General features: G+C 27.2%; 4 protein-coding genes across 4 annotated transcripts; 2 read left to right on the plus strand and 2 right to left on the minus strand.

The window, feature by feature from the left end:
* The first annotated feature begins 1118 nt into the window (after window positions 1–1118).
* Window positions 1119–2039, plus strand: LOC124931657 (glutathione S-transferase T3-like). Its single transcript, XM_047472177.1, has one exon. The coding sequence runs from the start codon at window positions 1119–1121 to the stop codon at window positions 2037–2039; it is 921 nt and encodes a 306-aa protein (XP_047328133.1).
* A 246-nt stretch (window positions 2040–2285) lies between these two features.
* LOC124931663 (larval/pupal cuticle protein H1C-like) lies at window positions 2286–12914 on the plus strand. Its single transcript, XM_047472189.1, has 2 exons — window positions 2286–2429; window positions 12384–12914. Exons 1-2 carry the CDS (start codon window positions 2286–2288, stop codon window positions 12912–12914), a joined length of 675 nt encoding a protein of 224 aa, XP_047328145.1.
* Window positions 12915–15923: 3009 nt separating this feature from the next.
* LOC124921658 lies at window positions 15924–17235 on the minus strand. The gene is made up of 3 exons (XM_047462342.1): window positions 17061–17235; window positions 16565–16965; window positions 15924–16478 (listed from the first exon to the last, which is right to left on the minus strand). The coding sequence occupies exons 1-3, from the start codon at window positions 17134–17136 to the stop codon at window positions 16035–16037; spliced, it is 921 nt and encodes a 306-aa protein (XP_047318298.1). The 5' UTR covers window positions 17137–17235; the 3' UTR covers window positions 15924–16034.
* Window positions 17236–19372: 2137 nt separating this feature from the next.
* Window positions 19373–20099, minus strand: LOC124922270 (gibberellin-regulated protein 11-like). The gene is made up of 3 exons (XM_047463004.1): window positions 19888–20099; window positions 19741–19810; window positions 19373–19641 (listed from the first exon to the last, which is right to left on the minus strand). Exons 1-3 carry the CDS (start codon window positions 19996–19998, stop codon window positions 19460–19462), a joined length of 363 nt encoding a protein of 120 aa, XP_047318960.1. The 5' UTR covers window positions 19999–20099; the 3' UTR covers window positions 19373–19459.
* Between the last annotated feature and the right edge of the window lie 226 nt (window positions 20100–20325).

Here is a 20325-nt window from a genome sequence, read left to right on the forward strand (position 1 = left end):
TTTATATGAAGAAAATATTTAGGTGGAGAAGAGCATAAAAAATATGGTTGGTTTAATAGAGGTACGCTTCAACTTTCTCTTCATTGCCCTCTGTTGCAGTCTCAATCGTTTTTGAAGTATTGATTTCTTCCTCTTGTACATTAAAGAATCATAAGCTGTGTAATTAACTTGAGATTCATGACAGATTAAGCTTGGGAATGGAAAGAGGCGTCGGAGGTCGATTTTTGAGGATTTCTCTGCTGTTGTTGAAAAGATTAAAAGAAGATGAACCATTCGTAGGGGGAGGCTAGATAGGTAGAATATCAAACACTTCTTGAAACCTCTTGATCTAAGAGACTATTTATATAAATAAAATATTTGAGTGAAAAAGAAGATAAAAATCTTTGTACCATAAGTTCAGTTCATGTTGTTACAGGTTTTCATAATTAATATTTAATATTAAATTCAATTAAATTAATGAGAATTTATTAAATTTATTTTATAATACAATAACAAATTCTTGAATTAATATTTAATAATAAATTCAATTAATTCAGATAATTTTTTAGATTATATATGGTAATGATTATATATATATAATAAGGAAAAAATAATTAAGAAAAAAGAGTACGAAAGGAGAGAGAAAATACTAAGAGCATCCCCATCGGTAGGTACAAATCTGATGTGGACAAAATTTGTACCTGGGTACACTAATGGAGAGATGGGTACAAATGAGGAGAGAGAAAATTGAGTAGTAAAGTTTTGCTACTGGGTACAAATAAGAAAAAGTCAAAAAAAGTGGTCCCCACCCCCATTTTTTTATGAAAAAAAATTAAACATTTAAAAATTTTAAAAAATAAACCGTTTTATTTAATTTTTTATTTAAAAAATTGAACGTTTTTTAAAATATGACCGTTTTTTTAAAATTTTCAAAATATGACCGTTATATTATTTTTTTATACATATGATTATTTTTTTATTATTTAAATAAAATCTATAAATAGAGGTTAATACACTATCTAATTTATCTCATATTCCCTTCAAGAAATCCAAACATTCATGCCCAAAATTTATTATTTCATCCGAGCCATCAAATGAATCCTCACATATTCACCCCTCCTTACATGTATTCTGCCGAAATGTATCAACATCCATATATGCCATCTCCGATCTATGGAATGAGTCCTCCTAGAGCACCTGGGATGACTTTCATATCGTCTCCACCGGGTATTGATGCAATTAATCTAGATGCGAGTGAAGATACTGATGATGGAGAAAATGTGTCGGGTCCAAAGAGTCGTACTTATGCTGCAAGGTACACAGGTCCAGAAAATGAGATCCTTGCACAAAGTTGGGTGAATATTAGCGAAGATGCAGAAATCGGTAATGCTCAGAGATTGGATGCCATGTGGAAGAGGATTGCCGATATTTATAATAAAGAACGACCAGCAAACTGCCCAGTGAGACGTTGGGACCTTTTAAAAACGCATTTTTACACGCTGCAAAGGTTTGTGAGTGCCTTTAACGGATTGTACAATCAGATGAAGAGGGATTGGGGAAGTGGCCAAAGTGATGTTGACATACTCATGCATGCAATGAAAGAGTGGGCACAAACGCACAACAACTCTGCGTTTACTCACTTGGGCATGTGGAATATACTTAAGGAAAGTCCTAAGTGGATTAACCAGCAGGATCGTGATTATTGTGGCAGGAAGAAGACAAAAACATCTGCTCAAGGAGGATACATGTCTTCTTCTAATCCGGAAGATGCCGATGAAGAACGCGTACGTCCGATCGGGCAGAAAGCAGCGAAGAGTAAGGGTAAGGGTAAGATGAATCATCCCTCGAAGGATATCATGTACGAGGAGATGAAACAAAGCATCGACAAAAACATGGAGGAATACAAAAGGATAGCAAATGAGAAATTGAAGGAACAAATAAAATACAACAAAAAATGGGAGTATGATGTTATCATGAAGGATACCACGGGGATGTCGGCAATGCAATTAGCAGTACATCAAAAACTTTGTGACGAAATTGCAAAGAATTGGGGTGTTTGAAATTCTGTTGTAGTATTTGAAATTTTATTGTAGGGTTTAAAATTTTGTTGTAGTATTCGAAATTCTATTGTAGTGAAATTTCGTTATAAACTAGCCGTTATAAACTAGCCGTTATAAACTAGCCGTTATAAACTAGCCGTTGATGTATCATTATATATTAAAGTAGTTATCTCACACTTCTTCACAATACTTAAATCAATCTTCTTATACCATTTTCTCCTCATAGTAAAGACCACCCCAAACACAATGTCTTCAAATCCCAACCACAATGCCAACACCAATGTTGATAGTGATGAAGAGTTGTGGAATGATGACTCAGATGATCAAATGTTTTTCGAAATTCTTCAACAACAACAAATGCTTCTTCAACACATAGGGAGCTCTTCCAGTGTAACATATATTTGTAAATATATCAAGTATTTAAATTTATATAAATTTATTTATATAAATTTATAATTTATTTTGTGTGTATTTCAAAAATATTTAAAGAAAAAAAAAGCAAATATTTATTGGTAATCACTAAAAATCTACAAACTCAAATTATAAAATTAAAATAATTATTTTGATTATTTAAAGTAGATGATTCTAAGCTTAAATTTTAAGTATCATTATTTATTTATTTATTTATTTATTTATTTATTTATTTATATATATATATATATATAAAAATTTTAATAATAAAATAATATTAATAATTTTTCTCTAATAAATTCAAACATTATTAATAAGAAATTATTAATAAGAATGAGAATAGAAATAATTATACTCCTAAGTCTTAACCAAACACTGTCATTTTATCTATCGTATTCTTAATTTGAGTGGTAATTGTGAAATCCATTTCTATAATACTCTTCCTTCTCATTCAAATTATATTTTCATACTTATTTAAAATTTTCATTTTCCTCTCTTTTAATTTTTTTTATTAAATAATTTAAATATTATACATTAAAATAAAATATATTACATCAAAATAAATTATATCAAAACTAAATGTATTGCATTAAAAATAAAAAATAACTTATTTTATTTTAATTAAGAGAATCCTTTTTGTTGCACTGTTAATAATATAAACACAATAGAAATATTTAAAATATAACTATTGTTATTGAAATTTAATTAATTTTGAATTGATTTTGATTTATAAAAATTGAGTTTAATTTAAATTTAATAGTAACATATATTTGTAAATATATCAAGTATTTAAATTTATATAAATTTATTTATATAAATTTATAATTTATTTTGTGTGTATTTCAAAAATATTTAAAGAAAAAAAAAGCAAATATTTATTGGTAATCACTAAAAATCTACAAACTCAAATTATAAAATTAAAATAATTATTTTGATTATTTAAAGTAGATGATTCTAAGCTTAAATTTTAAGTATCATTATTTATTTATTTATTTATTTATTTATTTATTTATTTATTTATTTATATATATATATAAAAATTTTAATAATAAAATAATATTAATAATTTTTCTCTAATAAATTCAAACATTATTAATAAGAAATTATTAATAAGAATGAGAATAGAAATAATTATACTCCTAAGTCTTAACCAAACACTGTCATTTTATCTATCGTATTCTTAATTTGAGTGGTAATTGTGAAATCCATTTCTATAATACTCTTCCTTCTCATTCAAATTATATTTTCATACTTATTTAAAATTTTCATTTTCCTCTCTTTTAATTTTTTTTATTAAATAATTTAAATATTATACATTAAAATAAAATATATTACATCAAAATAAATTATATCAAAACTAAATGTATTGCATTAAAAATAAAAAATAACTTATTTTATTTTAATTAAGAGAATCCTTTTTGTTGCACTGTTAATAATATAAACACAATAGAAATATTTAAAATATAACTATTGTTATTGAAATTTAATTAATTTTGAATTGATTTTGATTTATAAAAATTGAGTTTAATTTAAATTTAATAGTAACATATATTTGTAAATATATCAAGTATTTAAATTTATATAAATTTATTTATATAAATTTATAATTTATTTTGTGTGTATTTCAAAAATATTTAAAGAAAAAAAAAGCAAATATTTATTGGTAATCACTAAAAATCTACAAACTCAAATTATAAAATTAAAATAATTATTTTGATTATTTAAAGTAGATGATTCTAAGCTTAAATTTTAAGTATCATTATTTATTTATTTATTTATTTATTTATTTATTTATTTATTTATATATATATATATAAAAATTTTAATAATAAAATAATATTAATAATTTTTCTCTAATAAATTCAAACATTATTAATAAGAAATTATTAATAAGAATGAGAATAGAAATAATTATACTCCTAAGTCTTAACCAAACACTGTCATTTTATCTATCGTATTCTTAATTTGAGTGGTAATTGTGAAATCCATTTCTATAATACTCTTCCTTCTCATTCAAATTATATTTTCATACTTATTTAAAATTTTCATTTTCCTCTCTTTTAATTTTTTTTATTAAATAATTTAAATATTATACATTAAAATAAAATATATTACATCAAAATAAATTATATCAAAACTAAATGTATTGCATTAAAATAAAAAATAACTTATTTTATTTTAATTAAGAGAATCCTTTTTGTTGCACTGTTAATAATATAAACACAATAGAAATATTTAAAATATAACTATTGTTATTGAAATTTAATTAATTTTGAATTGATTTTGATTTATAAAAATTGAGTTTAATTTAAATTTAATAGTAACATATATTTGTAAATATATCAAGTATTTAAATTTATATAAATTTATTTATATAAATTTATAATTTATTTTGTGTGTATTTCAAAAATATTTAAAGAAAAAAAAAGCAAATATTTATTGGTAATCACTAAAAATCTACAAACTCAAATTATAAAATTAAAATAATTATTTTGATTATTTAAAGTAGATGATTCTAAGCTTAAATTTTAAGTATCATTATTTATTTATTTATTTATTTATTTATTTATTTATTTATTTATATATATATATATAAAAATTTTAATAATAAAATAATATTAATAATTTTTCTCTAATAAATTCAAACATTATTAATAAGAAATTATTAATAAGAATGAGAATAGAAATAATTATACTCCTAAGTCTTAACCAAACACTGTCATTTTATCTATCGTATTCTTAATTTGAGTGGTAATTGTGAAATCCATTTCTATAATACTCTTCCTTCTCATTCAAATTATATTTTCATACTTATTTAAAATTTTCATTTTCCTCTCTTTTAATTTTTTTTATTAAATAATTTAAATATTATACATTAAAATAAAATATATTACATCAAAATAAATTATATCAAAACTAAATGTATTGCATTAAAAATAAAAAATAACTTATTTTATTTTAATTAAGAGAATCCTTTTTGTTGCACTGTTAATAATATAAACACAATAGAAATATTTAAAATATAACTATTGTTATTGAAATTTAATTAATTTTGAATTGATTTTGATTTATAAAAATTGAGTTTAATTTAAATTTAATAGTAACATATATTTGTAAATATATCAAGTATTTAAATTTATATAAATTTATTTATATAAATTTATAATTTATTTTGTGTGTATTTCAAAAATATTTAAAGAAAAAAAAAGCAAATATTTATTGGTAATCACTAAAAATCTACAAACTCAAATTATAAAATTAAAATAATTATTTTGATTATTTAAAGTAGATGATTCTAAGCTTAAATTTTAAGTATCATTATTTATTTATTTATTTATTTATTTATTTATTTATTTATTTATATATATATATATATAAAAATTTTAATAATAAATAATATTAATAATTTTTCTCTAATAAATTCAAACATTATTAATAAGAAATTATTAATAAGAATGAGAATAGAAATAATTATACTCCTAAGTCTTAACCAAACACTGTCATTTTATCTATCGTATTCTTAATTTGAGTGGTAATTGTGAAATCCATTTCTATAATACTCTTCCTTCTCATTCAAATTATATTTTCATACTTATTTAAAATTTTCATTTTCCTCTCTTTTAATTTTTTTTATTAAATAATTTAAATATTATACATTAAAATAAAATATATTACATCAAAATAAATTATATCAAAACTAAATGTATTGCATTAAAAATAAAAAATAACTTATTTTATTTTAATTAAGAGAATCCTTTTTGTTGCACTGTTAATAATATAAACACAATAGAAATATTTAAAATATAACTATTGTTATTGAAATTTAATTAATTTTGAATTGATTTTGATTTATAAAAATTGAGTTTAATTTAAATTTAATAGTAACATATATTTGTAAATATATCAAGTATTTAAATTTATATAAATTTATTTATATAAATTTATAATTTATTTTGTGTGTATTTCAAAAATATTTAAAGAAAAAAAAAGCAAATATTTATTGGTAATCACTAAAAATCTACAAACTCAAATTATAAAATTAAAATAATTATTTTGATTATTTAAAGTAGATGATTCTAAGCTTAAATTTTAAGTATCATTATTTATTTATTTATTTATTTATTTATTTATTTATTTATTTATATATATATATATATAAAAATTTTAATAATAAAATAATATTAATAATTTTTCTCTAATAAATTCAAACATTATTAATAAGAAATTATTAATAAGAATGAGAATAGAAATAATTATACTCCTAAGTCTTAACCAAACACTGTCATTTTATCTATCGTATTCTTAATTTGAGTGGTAATTGTGAAATCCATTTCTATAATACTCTTCCTTCTCATTCAAATTATATTTTCATACTTATTTAAAATTTTCATTTTCCTCTCTTTTAATTTTTTTTATTAAATAATTTAAATATTATACATTAAAATAAAATATATTACATCAAAATAAATTATATCAAAACTAAATGTATTGCATTAAAAATAAAAAATAACTTATTTTATTTTAATTAAGAGAATCCTTTTTGTTGCACTGTTAATAATATAAACACAATAGAAATATTTAAAATATAACTATTGTTATTGAAATTTAATTAATTTTGAATTGATTTTGATTTATAAAAATTGAGTTTAATTTAAATTTAATAGTAACATATATTTGTAAATATATCAAGTATTTAAATTTATATAAATTTATTTATATAAATTTATAATTTATTTTGTGTGTATTTCAAAAATATTTAAAGAAAAAAAAAGCAAATATTTATTGGTAATCACTAAAAATCTACAAACTCAAATTATAAAATTAAAATAATTATTTTGATTATTTTCGAATAAATAAGTTAAAATAATTAACCCCTAAACCAAAACCTAATTAAACAATTAATTGTAATAATTAAATTTTAATTAATTAAAAATAACGGTAAAATAAAATAAATAAAATAATTTAAGATAAATGTTATACCCATTTTATCTCAAATTAATTTTAGAAAAATTAAAGAGATTCAAATAAATAATTTAAGATAACTATTGTATCACTTTCATCCCAAATAAATTATTTATTGAACCCATAAATATACAAATTGACAAAAATAAATGCCATATTTATTTTTAAATATTCTGTGTATTTTATATATTTAAAAATAAAGTCAAAAGGGTAAAAGAAAAATCAATTTCAAATAAACCCTTAAGGTTTAAAAAAAATCGTAATCGAGTGTAGCCGAAACCGCGGCCTTCAAATGAGTGTTGGATTCTCATCCAACAACACTTAGGAGTTGCCCGCGTCGCCCGCTGTAGCAGAAGATGATGCACGCGCGAAGCATCGGATCATCAAATGACCGCTCTAATATCGTCTCCTCCAACGTAGACGGAACGCTCTGCGTTCGCCAAATCTGCCTGAAACAACGTTGTTTCGCTTGGATTTTTGTCTTCAACGCAATCGCCGGATGGATAATCATCTGTAACCATCTTTGATTTTTCAAAGATGGAACTCCACCGATAATCCACCATTTCGGCTAATTCAAAAGCTAAAATGACCACCCTACCACAGTGATCATTTCGCCTACGATCATAGGCTTTATTATGCCCTAATTGAGCAAGTTAAATCAAGAACATTCAAAACACCATTACGAGTGTTTGACTGATGAAAGCCAACTATCCCCTCTTCTAGCCTAGCGGCAACAAGAGGTGGATATTAACCTTAAAGTTCTGGGTTCGAGACTATCAGACGACAATTTCTATGTTTGGTTAGATGGTTAAGTGTGTTTGCGAGATACATACTTAATCCGTTATCCCATTTTTATCCCCTCTTCTAATCTAGCGGCAACAAGAAGTAGATATTCTCATCCTAAGATTTTGGGTTCAAACCCATCAGACGACAAATTTTGCACTTGGTTAAGTGTGTTTACGGGCTACATGTTTAATCCGTTGTCCCATTTTTTTTAATTAAAGGCATATTTATCCTCATACGACTTCGAGAGGCTATGAATAACATTTCTTGATAATTCTGAAGCCAAGAGATCTCATCTCAAACCTCAAATTGAAATTTATAAGAAATCTGACATTGAAGCTCAAAGCTTCTGGAATTTTCAAAATTTTGTTCCAAACCTTAAAACTCGGATCTAGGCATCCCAAAAGCTTCCATAATCTCTAAGATGTGATCTACAATTCTTGGTATACTTTCAATCTTCATTTAATTGAAATTTCTAGTTTGAAATTGAAATTTTTATATTTTAGTTTTCATAAATTTGTATACTGCTTGGTTGTTGAATTTTTTTGATTGGAAACCGATCTTAGGATCGTTTACAAGTTTTATGTGAAAACTAGAATTGATCAATCGATCTAAAACGAAAAAACTTAAATTTAAATTTAGAAAAATCAAAATTGGGTTTTCGGTTTTTGAGTTAATCCTTAAAAACAACAGCCCAAAAAGCTTTCCAAACATTTTCTAATGATGTTGGGCGTCTATTTGGATCATGTTTGATCCATCTCGATCATGTTTGATTAAAAATCAAAACTTTCAAAATAATTGAAATTTTTTGTTTTTGAGTTGGTCTAAATAAACAGACAGTGTTCATGTTTTGGTATCAATAAATCATATGGAGTATAAAAAAGATATTAGCAAGATCCTTACACTTCATTACAACTTAAAAACCAAAAACACGATTTTAGTCCCTAAACTGTTTTAAACGAATTGAACATCACCTATGTCAAATGATACATTATGATGATGTTCATAGTGTTCATGGGAGCTTTGTGAAGCTCCCAAGCCCTTGGATCAAAAGATTCGGGTCTTAAGCAAAATTGCCTGCAATATTGATGTTTTTCAGGACCGAGAGATTTGACCAGGACTGAGTGGTCCGACCGAGAAATTTAAGTTAGGACCAAGGGGTCCGATGAGGCTTTTCATCTAGGACCGAGAGGTCCGATCAATGTTTTTACATCGACCGAGAAATCAAATCTATGACTGAGGAGTCTCGCACCTCACCGAGAACTCCCGAACCCAAAACCGGTGATTTCCACACCTTGATCGAGGACTTCTACACCCCGACCGAGAACTATTGACCTAGGATCGGAGATTTCCGCACCTCGACCGTGAATCCTAACCTAAGAACGAGGGCATTTTAGTCCCAACCGATAAAATCGAACCCAAGATTGAAGACACCGATCCTAAGTCATGTTTGGTTCCAATTAAAAAAATTCTAGAATTATTTTTGTAATTTTGAAACCCAAATTATTTTCTAAAAATTCAAAAAAAAATAAAAAATTATTTCAAATTATTTTTAGGATATTTTCATAAAAAATATTTTGATAAAGGCCTATCTGAGATTTATTTTTAAATCATAATGCATTTTAAACTAATGTTCTTTAAGTATTTTTCTCCCTAATTAGCATTTAAGTATTGTTGTTATAATTTTTAAATACACGAAAAGTTGTGCATGTTTAAAACGGAGAATAATTGATTGATTAAAACGTTATAGAACCAATTTTCAAAAGCCAAAATTTATAAAGTAAAACGTTTTAAAATGGGTATGAAGCGCGAAAGCCCTTTTTTCAAGTATTACCAAACTTCGAACTAAACGAAACTATGGTAAAAAATATGTTTGTACACGTAAACCTTTTATTGATTTTTAAAAACCAATTACCGATTTTATTTAAAATAAATAATTTTTTAAATTAAGTATATTTAATTATTTAAACACAAAATTTTAAAAATCAAATTTTAATTTAATTATAATAAATCTAAAAATTATTTAGATTTGAACTCAAATTAATTATTTTATAATTAATTTTAAATATAATTTACTGAATAAGGGTTTCTACAATATTGCACCACAACCAATTATAAATAGACAACATAATTTCTAGAAAATAAATTAAATATTAAGTTTCAGATCAAATTTATTCGTCAAATTATATAAAGTTTTATTGTGATGCAATATTACTTAGTACTAGGGTGGAAATACCTAAAAAATATTAGTCATTTTTAAAGGCATTAAGATTTAAAAATAAACACCAAACGAGCCTTTATCGAAATATTTTTGTGGAAATATCCCAAAAATATTTAAAACGCATTTTCTATTTTTTCCGGATTTTTAGAAAATAATTTGGAGTCCCAAAACTACAAAAATAATTTTGTATTTTAAAAAGTGAAACCAAACAAGTCTTAAGAATGGAGTCCTAGATCAGGAGTTCATTTTTATCGGTCGAGGTCAAAAGACTCTCGGTCTGGATCAAGGAACCTCTCGGTCGAGGTTTGGGATCTTCGGTCTAAGAACCAAAGTCCCTCGGTTGATGTGCTAAGGACTCTTGGTCCTTGCTTGATCTTATCGGTCTAGGTGTAAAATCCTATTGGTCCTGGGTTAGCACGGGTCTAAGTTTCTCGGTCGAGGTGTATAAACCTCTCGGTCTAGGACTAGCTCTAGGCTAGGTCCTTCGGTCCTGGGTTTGGGATCCCTCGGTCCTAAGCTTGATATTCTCAGTCCCATATTTAGAACTCTCGGGCCTAAGGTTAGGGAGTCTCGGTCCCGAGGGTAGGATTCTCGGTCCTAGGGTTAGGGAGTCTCGGTCTCGAAGGTAGGATTCTTGGTCCTAAGGTTACAACCCTCAGTCCTATGGTTAGGGAGTCTTAGTCTCAAGGTTAGGACTCTCGGTCATAGGGATAGGACTCTCGGTCCTAGGTGAAAATTCTCGGTCGGATATCTCGGTCCTAACTCAAAAACATCGGTCCAAGGTTAATTTTTTTGGTCATAAGATTCGGTCCGGACCAAGGATCCTCAGTCGGATCTCTCGGTCCTCAAGAACATCAATATTCATTTTTTTAATTCGTGTTTTAGCTTTAATTCTTTTATCCAAGATCTTGAGTAGCTTCACAAAGCTTCCATGAACAACATCATCTCAAGGTATCAATCGATCTGGATGATGATAAATTTGTTCAAAACAATTTGTGATCAAAATTTGAGTTTTTGATTTTAAAATTGTTTTGAAGTGAAAGGAGATATTTAATATCTTCTTATATCACACATACTTGATTGGTACCAAAATAAGAACAATGGTGGTTCATTTTAACCAATTTAAAAAATCAAAAATTTCATTTTATTTTGAACATTTTAATTTTGATCAAACATAATCAGGATGGAGCAAACATGATCTAAACAATTGATCAACATGTTTACAATCATGTTGGGAAGCTTTTTAAGTTGTGGTCAACATAATTAATTCAAGAACAGCAAACTCATTTTATTTTTATTTTAAAATTCAAATTTGAGATATTATTATTTAGATCGATTGATTGGTTCTATCCTATTTAGATAGTTCCTAAATGATATTTTGAATGATTTACCTCCATAAAATCTAATTTTGAGTTCAAACTTGACTAAAATGAGAAAAAAATATTTAAAATTTTTTATGATTATACTCTTTTAAAATTATTCAGTAAGAGTTTAACATTAAATAAATAAGAAATTATGTTAAATGTTCTCATTGTTTAATTATATGATATTTTATTATTTTTTTATTAAATAAAAATTAAAACACCATACATATTAAAATAATTAGTGACAAAAAAAAAATGTAATCATTATCTAGATGTAATTGATCATTATCTATATGTAATTGTTCATTCTCTAAAATAATTGATCATTATCTGTATCAATAATTTAATAAATAAATACCCATCTTTGAATAATGTGATAATTACTAATTTAGAAAGTGGTCTTTAAAATTATTGTCATGATTATCCACTAATAGATTGCTATTAAGTTTATTTTTTGGATTGCTATAAGTATTTGTGGTATTTGAAGGGTATTGAAAATAAAATTTAGAGTAATAAAAAAGTGCATTTCTCTATTTTTGAATCCAAAAATATGATGAAAATAGTGACCTTATTCTTATGTCTAATACTAACGATTTTCAATAGCTCTGCTATACAGACACCCCACACACCCCAGACACCGTGGACACCCCTTACCCTGCTGAAGCCGCCTACCCTGCCGAAGCCGCCTACGCCGCCAACTCCGCCTACGCCGCCAACTCCGCCTACGCCTCCAACGCCGCCAACGCCGCCTACCCCGCCTACACCGCCAACTCCGCCTACTCCGCCTACGCCGCCAACTCCGCCTACTCCGCCTACTCCTCCTACGCCGCCAACTCCGCCTACGCCCCATACACCTCACACACCCCATACTCCGCCTACGCCCCATACACCTCACACACCCCACACACCCCATACACCCCACACACCCCACACACCCCACACACCCCACACACCCCACACACCCCACACACCCCATACACCGTGGAGACCCCGTACCCTGCCGACGCCGCCTACTCCGCCTACGCCTCCTACACCGCCAACGCCCCCTACGCCGCCTACTCCCCCTACTCCCCCTACGCCGCCTACTCCCCCTACGCCGCCCACGCCGCCCACTCCCCCTACGCCGCCTACTAATGTAATGGTCCTATACTTACTCTACCTTTTGTTAGAAAATTCTTCAAAAAAATGTTTTAATACCAAAGATAATTGTTATTTTAAATGCATTGTGGTTTATTGTGCCCAATATGGTTCAATTAAAAAAACATTTTTTAGATTAATAATTTATATTTCAGTAATTTTTAAAATTTTGAGAAGATGTCCTAAACTATATGATCTAATTGCAGGTTAACTAAATTTTACCAAGTGCCAAAATGGTTGTCAAACAAGTTGTGGCAAATGAAGATTTCAGACTTATTTATTTAGATATTTGGTTCAATATTTGTGCTTCTTTATTTGTAACAGAATATATGGATTGAACAAGAAAATAAAATTATTACATTGATGTGATATTGAGATTTATTATTCATTTTAGTGTTATTATTAACTTTTTATTGTTTCATTTAATATTTATCTATTAAATAATTAAAATACCTTAAAATGGAACAAAAATACAAAATAATTATAATTATATATACAATTAATTATTATTTAAGATAATTGATAATTACTTCTAACATTAATTTGAAAGTTAAAAAAATATAATCCAGATGTGAGAAGAAAGTTAAATTACATTAACTCAAAAAGTTAAGATTACATAAATAATATGCTTTGAAATTAGTGTCATAAATAATAATTAGCATGTATCCGTGCATTTGCATGAGTAATAATATAAAAACCGTGAAAAAAATATTACGGTAAAATTTTATGGGCAGGTGAACCCACAATCCGACCCAAGTATCCATTTACTTTCACATATATCCAAATTAACCACAACTCTCAACCCGGCAATCCGGACACTTTAAAAATTAAACATCATTATATATATATATATAGATTAGTTAGTTAAAAAGTTGAACTTATATGGTTAAAATGTCACGTGTTTATCAAATTTTGGGTTGAATTTAAAATATAAAGTGTTATTAACCTAGTTGTGTTAAAAGGTTGTACTTATTTTGTTAGGTTGTAAGTTCGAATCATACATATAGCATTTTTAATTTTATTTTTAACCGTTTTAAGTTTATGGACGGGTCAACCCACAATCCGACCCAAGTATCCATTTACTCTCACATATATCCAAATTAACCACAGCTCTCGACCCGGTAATCCGGACACTTTAAAAATTAAGCATCATTATATATATATATAGATATGGCGGGTCACCCACAATCCGGCCCAAGTATTCATTTACTCTCACATATATCCAAATTAACCACAACTCTCGACCCGGCAATCCGGATACTTTAAAAATTAAGTATCATTATATATATATATATATATTATATATATATATATTATATATATATATATATAGATTAGTAGGCTTGTTTTCATATAGTTTAATTACATGTTAATTTAGAATACATTAATTAAAACAACCAATCATAAATTTAACATAAAAGTTTACAATTAAAAAATAATTAAATACTTTGATTCATGGGTTTTAAGTCAAATAAATTTATTTATTTTTATTGGAATTTTGATTTGTTTTTTTTCTATGAAATACTTTTATATCTAGTCAAGATTTGAAGTATCTCACCTCTTCTAAAAATTATGCAATCTATTCATCTAACATTTACAAACAAAATAAACATGAAAAAAAAAATTAACATTCATTGATAGAAAAATATATAAATAAGATTCATCATCTAACTCCCATAAATAACATATTCATCCAAATATTTAAATTTATAAAAATTTGATAAGATAGTTATGATAAAAAAAAATATATCATGAACTTATATAAAAACATATAAATCTTAAAAAATAATTCACATTTATCTTTAAAACATATAGAAGCATCACAATATTTAATAAAATATGAAATTAAAAAAAAAAACTTAATAAATTTATTTTAAAAAATAATAAGTCAATAAAATTATTATTATTTTAATAGAAAATTAGACAAATGTTAGAAAATATTTAAAAATAATATAAATAAATAAAAAATATGTTGTATTTGATATTTACAATAAAAGGGCATATTGGAAAATATACCAAAACCCCGATTATCATTCCTCAAAGAAACTCATCAAAATAAACCACAGTTTTCCCTTCATAACTCTAAAGAAATTCAAGGGCAGTCTTGTTTTTTCACCAATACTTTAAAGGGCATATTGGAGAATTACACCAAACTGATTATCTTATATTCCTTGTCAAATAGGTTTCTTTCTTACGAAACCATTCCTCAAACAACCTCATCAAAGTAAACACGTTTTTCCTTCACAAATACAAGACAAATTCAAAGGACAATCTTGTCTTTTCACCAACAATTCAAATGGCATATTAGACGATACATAAAAATCCCGATTATCTCCTATTCCTTATCAAATAGGTTTCTTTCTTAATAAACCATTCCTCAAACAACCTCATCAAAATAAACATGGTTTTTTCCCTTCATAACTCCAAGGAAATTCAAAGGGCAGTCTTATCTTTTCACCAACAATTCAAAGGGCATATCAGACAATACACACACAAAAAAAAAACAACCCATAGAAAAGGTTTCTTCCAAAGGCTTCACTTCAGGTCCTCACATTTCCAAAAGAATTAATCAAGTCTTTCTCTAGACTTGAAACAATATGCTTCACCGGATAAATCTTGTAATCACTTAAAGAATCAAAAAACAGTGAAAATAAAAAAGGAAAATTTACTTACAGTTGAAAAACACTAAAATACCCATAATAGGTTTTGTGCAAAAACACCTTGTTTTAGCTGCTGACTGTCATCAAGCATTATATATGGCAGTTCAACTGATCTCTGTTGCTCATAGGATTTCAAGGTTATTGGTGGTTCAAGGCGAACTGAACTTGAAAACTGACCATCATCATCATCTAAGCCAACATAAAACCATGTAAATACCTAAACTTCTGAGGAATTCTGAACAATCGAAATAAGTGGAGTTTTGTAGAATATACAGCTGCATTTCGTTTTATGTGTATTTTCGATTTCATAAATTCTTCGGATTTTTCAATTTTTAAGGTTGCCCAAGAAATAACAAGGAAAAACATGTTTATCAATATCCCCAATTGTGACCATATGGCAACTATGATCCCTTTAACAAGTAAAAATGAAAAAGAACAAAAAACACAAATCTCCCATTCAATTTCCTTTCTCTTCTTCGTCTTCCTCTTGTGGGAAACGCAGGTGTTTCCCTTGAGGAGTCGGCAAACCCTTCAACTTCAATACACCTTCAGCCACAGCCTCTTTTTCTTCCTTCACCAGCTCATCCTCACTGTCGTATACAAATCTGGTGTGCATTCCGCCTACCTTCATCTTGCTTATCCCTTTGCACAGCTCGTCGAGAAGCTCTTCTTCGTAGTAATCATCTTCTTCTTCTTCTTCTTCATCATCCCTAATGCTTGCGTTCACTTGAAGAGACCAAACAGAAGAATTGTCATCCTCTGATGTTGATGATGGAGTCTTGATTCCTGTTTCTGATGATGAATAACCTTCTGCTTTGTCTGAAAATTCAGAAAGCAATGATCTACTAACTATGTCAGAACCATCCTGCTTCTTTCCTTCATCAAATATCTCACTCACCCACTGTGTAAACAACAGAAGAAGAAAAATCAATCAAGTTTTGTACTGGGTAAAAAAGAAACTTTATTTCAAAAGAACCCAGATCAAACCTTAGAGATCTTGGAATTTTCTTTGACAGGTGAAATCGTGACTGAACCAAAGCAAGCATCTTTGAAGCTGTCCTGATCTAAAAGGCGTGGAACTTGAGGGGTATTGGCTGGAGCTACAATACCCGAAGAAGTAGAGTTCATGACGAATCCATGGAAATTAAGTGAGATCTTAGTTATCTCCGCTTCTTCTTCCACTTTCTGCAAAAGGGTCTTAACTTGACCTCTCAATAAAGCTTCACCAGATCCAGGAGTTCTAATTTCCCAACATCGATTGACGTTCCTCTTCCTAGACATATCAGAAGACGGAGTTTTTAAGCTTCCGGCAGCAAGACCCACAATGGGAGAATCATTTGTTATGTCGAACAGCCCAGTTTTCTTTTGTTTCGATTCTTCAAATTTCTCTGAGAAAAAGAAAAGAAGGAAGACATTGAGTTAGTCGCTGGTTCAAAAGAGAATCAAGGAATCAGTTAAGTAATTATCAGATCTGAATACTAACTTGTTCCAGACAAGGCGGAGGCGGCGGCTTTGGTATGCGATCTTGTGGACATTCTTACAGATGATGGAGTTTCCATGAGAATTTTTGACAAAAAGAAAATGTAATAGAAAATATGAAGAAGAAAAGAATAGAAGATTGGAGGAATTGATTGAAGCACAGAAAACTGGTAGAGAGATAGTTGAGAGAAGGGTTTATAAGGAAGACGATTCAAACTGTGATGTTACCGTTATAAGGAGCGGCGTGGCTGTTGACAAAAAAACTAGCCGTTGGGAGTCGTTTATTGTAAGAAAAATGGCAACTCAGAGCCAGAGCTATCGTATCGGCCCATTATTTTTGGAATAAACAAATCGGCCTTTTAAACAATTTTTTTTTCCTTTGTGTTGTTGCTGGACCTCACTCACCATTTTAGATTAAAAAAAAATTAGTTTATGATTTTTTAGATAAACATGCCAGTTTTTAAGTACCTAAAAATTAATTTAATAACTAAAAATTATTAATTGCATTTATTTTTAAAGTGAATCCAATTAAATTTTTTTTTTGATAAGTCTCTTTTTTTTATTAAAGTAATAGAAAAAAAATGAGACAATACACATAAAAGAAAATAAAAAAAAAACAAAAAAAAAAACTGATGTAGTATAAGATCTTTGAAAAGATCCCATCAAGAATAAAAAATGTCCAGCACCAAGAGTTTTTACATAGACTCATAAAAGCTTTAAGGAGAGAAAACTCGAATAAACTCGTACGCGAAGAGACTTTCTCTGCATAGTCTTATGATTACACTCCAACCAAAATAATATACCCGACAATTGTCATAATAGTGGTCCAGAATTATCAAGAGCAATGACAGATTTATGTACAAGGCTACTCGGGTTGTCTAAAATATTATATATATGTCAATAACGATGAAAAATATCGTCGTTACGGATAGTTTTTTGTCACTAAAAGGGAATAACAATGGTAAACTATGTTTATTTTGTTTATTTGCTAACCCTGATAGATTTTGTAAAAAGTTTTTAGCCCAGATATATTTTAAATTCTGAATATGTTTATTTTGTTTATTTGCCTAATATATTATCAATCTAACCCTGATAAATTTTGTGAAATTTTTTTAACCCGGATAAATTTTAAATTCTGGATTTGTCATATCCTATAATCATGATAATCATTTTATAAATCTTGAAATTTGTATATGGAACTTTCCATGTGAGTGCAAAAGTCTATTAAAAAATAAACTCACGATAAATCATGGTTCTCAATCATCTCAGCATCCTCAATTATCTTGAACTATGGGTTATTTGAACTTGATTTAGTTAATAGGTTTTCCAGTTGTAATTAAATTTAAAAGAAGTATGTTTAATAAGACTAAAATTTATATTTAATGGATATTAAATGTCAAATAACTTCAACTTGTAAAATATATTGAATCCCAAATAAATAAATACACTTTATATTTAAATTAATTTAATAAAATGTAAAAATATTTTGAAAAATGTATTTAAACTATTTTACTAATCAACAATGAAGAAACTTGAGGTGCCAAATTTATATGCAATGTCAAGAAGGATAGTAACAAAATCATTTTTTACCTTAATTATATTGACATAATTTCATTAATTTTAAATTATAAAATTATCTTTGTTACACTATAACTTAATTAGCTCCATTAAGTCATTCTTAACTTATCAAATTAATGGTAAACTTTTGATGTTTTTCAACTTGGAACTTCTGTAAAATTTATAAAAATTTAAAAGACAATCAAACAAACTTAATCAAATTATAAATATTGGTTATTTAAAAACTAGTATTTTGATAGGATAACCATTTCAATTACTTGTGAAAATTATCAAAGTAAAAAGTGAAGTAATTTTACTTTTATTTGGTATAAAAGATGTGATTAAAATAAATGAATTTCTTTTTAATGTAAGAAGTGAATAAGAAATTTGATTTTTTTATAAATATTTAGATCAAGTTATAAAAAAATTAAACAACTTTTTCTAACAAATATGACTAATCATATTTAAAAAATAAAATTTAAAAAATCAATTCAAAGAGTAAAAAAAAGCTTATAGTTAATTAAATAAGCTCAATTAAAAAAAAAAAAATCAAATGTAGTCAATCATTTTGATTGATGAGAATAAAAATAAATCAATTGTATAGGAAAATATACTAAACTAGTCCCCAAAGTTTATAGTTAAATATTTATAAGCCCTTAAATTTAAAATACTCATTTTAAATTTTTTTTCTTGTTTTTAATTAAGATGTTATTAATGTAAATTAAACTCGAGAATTGAACTTGCAATTTTTTATTATTTAGTGACAACTTTTGCACTTCAACTATCTTAATTAATATAGAAGAAAGAAGAAGAACAATTCACATCATATGATCATAAGGGATCAAGTTAAGGGCACTTGCGAGCTCCATCATGAGTGGTTTGGCTGAAGTAACAAGGGCAGGATTCATAATTACCATAAGTACCCGGAGGAACACAACCGCACCTTATACAACAAGTCCCACAAGCCCTCTTGCAAAGGTTGGGTCTTGATGAATCTTTACATCTTTCTCCACAAGCCCAATCACAATCTTCATCATCAACATATATCAAGCAGTTTTATTTACCACACATGATCATTAATAACCCAATAATAAAAACTGAAAAACAAACAAATCCATTTTATTTACCTATGGATTGATTATTAGGAACAGGGGAGAGATCCACAATGGTTTGATCTGTTTCCAAGAGTTCATCCATCTGCATAAACACATTCATTCATGATGATCAGATGCAGGTTTCTTGATGATGAAGGGGTTATGAAAAACTATAGTCACCTGGATTTTACTGGCTTGAGTCAGTTGAGTGTGATGATCATGGATAAGAAGAATATAGAGAGACATGAGACATAGGATAAACAGGGAAGACGATGGTACTGATGAGGCCATGGAAAAAAATATTACAGGTTTAATAATGGGTTCAAAGTTTGTTTCTTGGATTTTGAAGAGAATATGATTTGGAATGGATAAGTTGTAATGTGTATCTATGAGAGAGAGAGATGATGGATGATATGATTTATATGAGGAATTTGATGAGAATTCATTTTAAATGTATAGAAATGGATTTATTTTAATATAATTTAGAGTAGTTTTATATATTTTTTCAAATTGAAAATGTCAAATATTTTAAATTTATTTAATATATATTTTAAATGTTCAGGTATATTACAAATGAAAAATATCCGGTAAGTTTAAGCACAACATCAAAATATTACA

The sequence above is a fragment of the Impatiens glandulifera genome, chromosome 1, assembly GCF_907164915.1.
Source record: "Impatiens glandulifera chromosome 1, dImpGla2.1, whole genome shotgun sequence".
In the NCBI taxonomy this organism is placed as follows: Eukaryota; Viridiplantae; Streptophyta; class Magnoliopsida; order Ericales; family Balsaminaceae; genus Impatiens; species Impatiens glandulifera.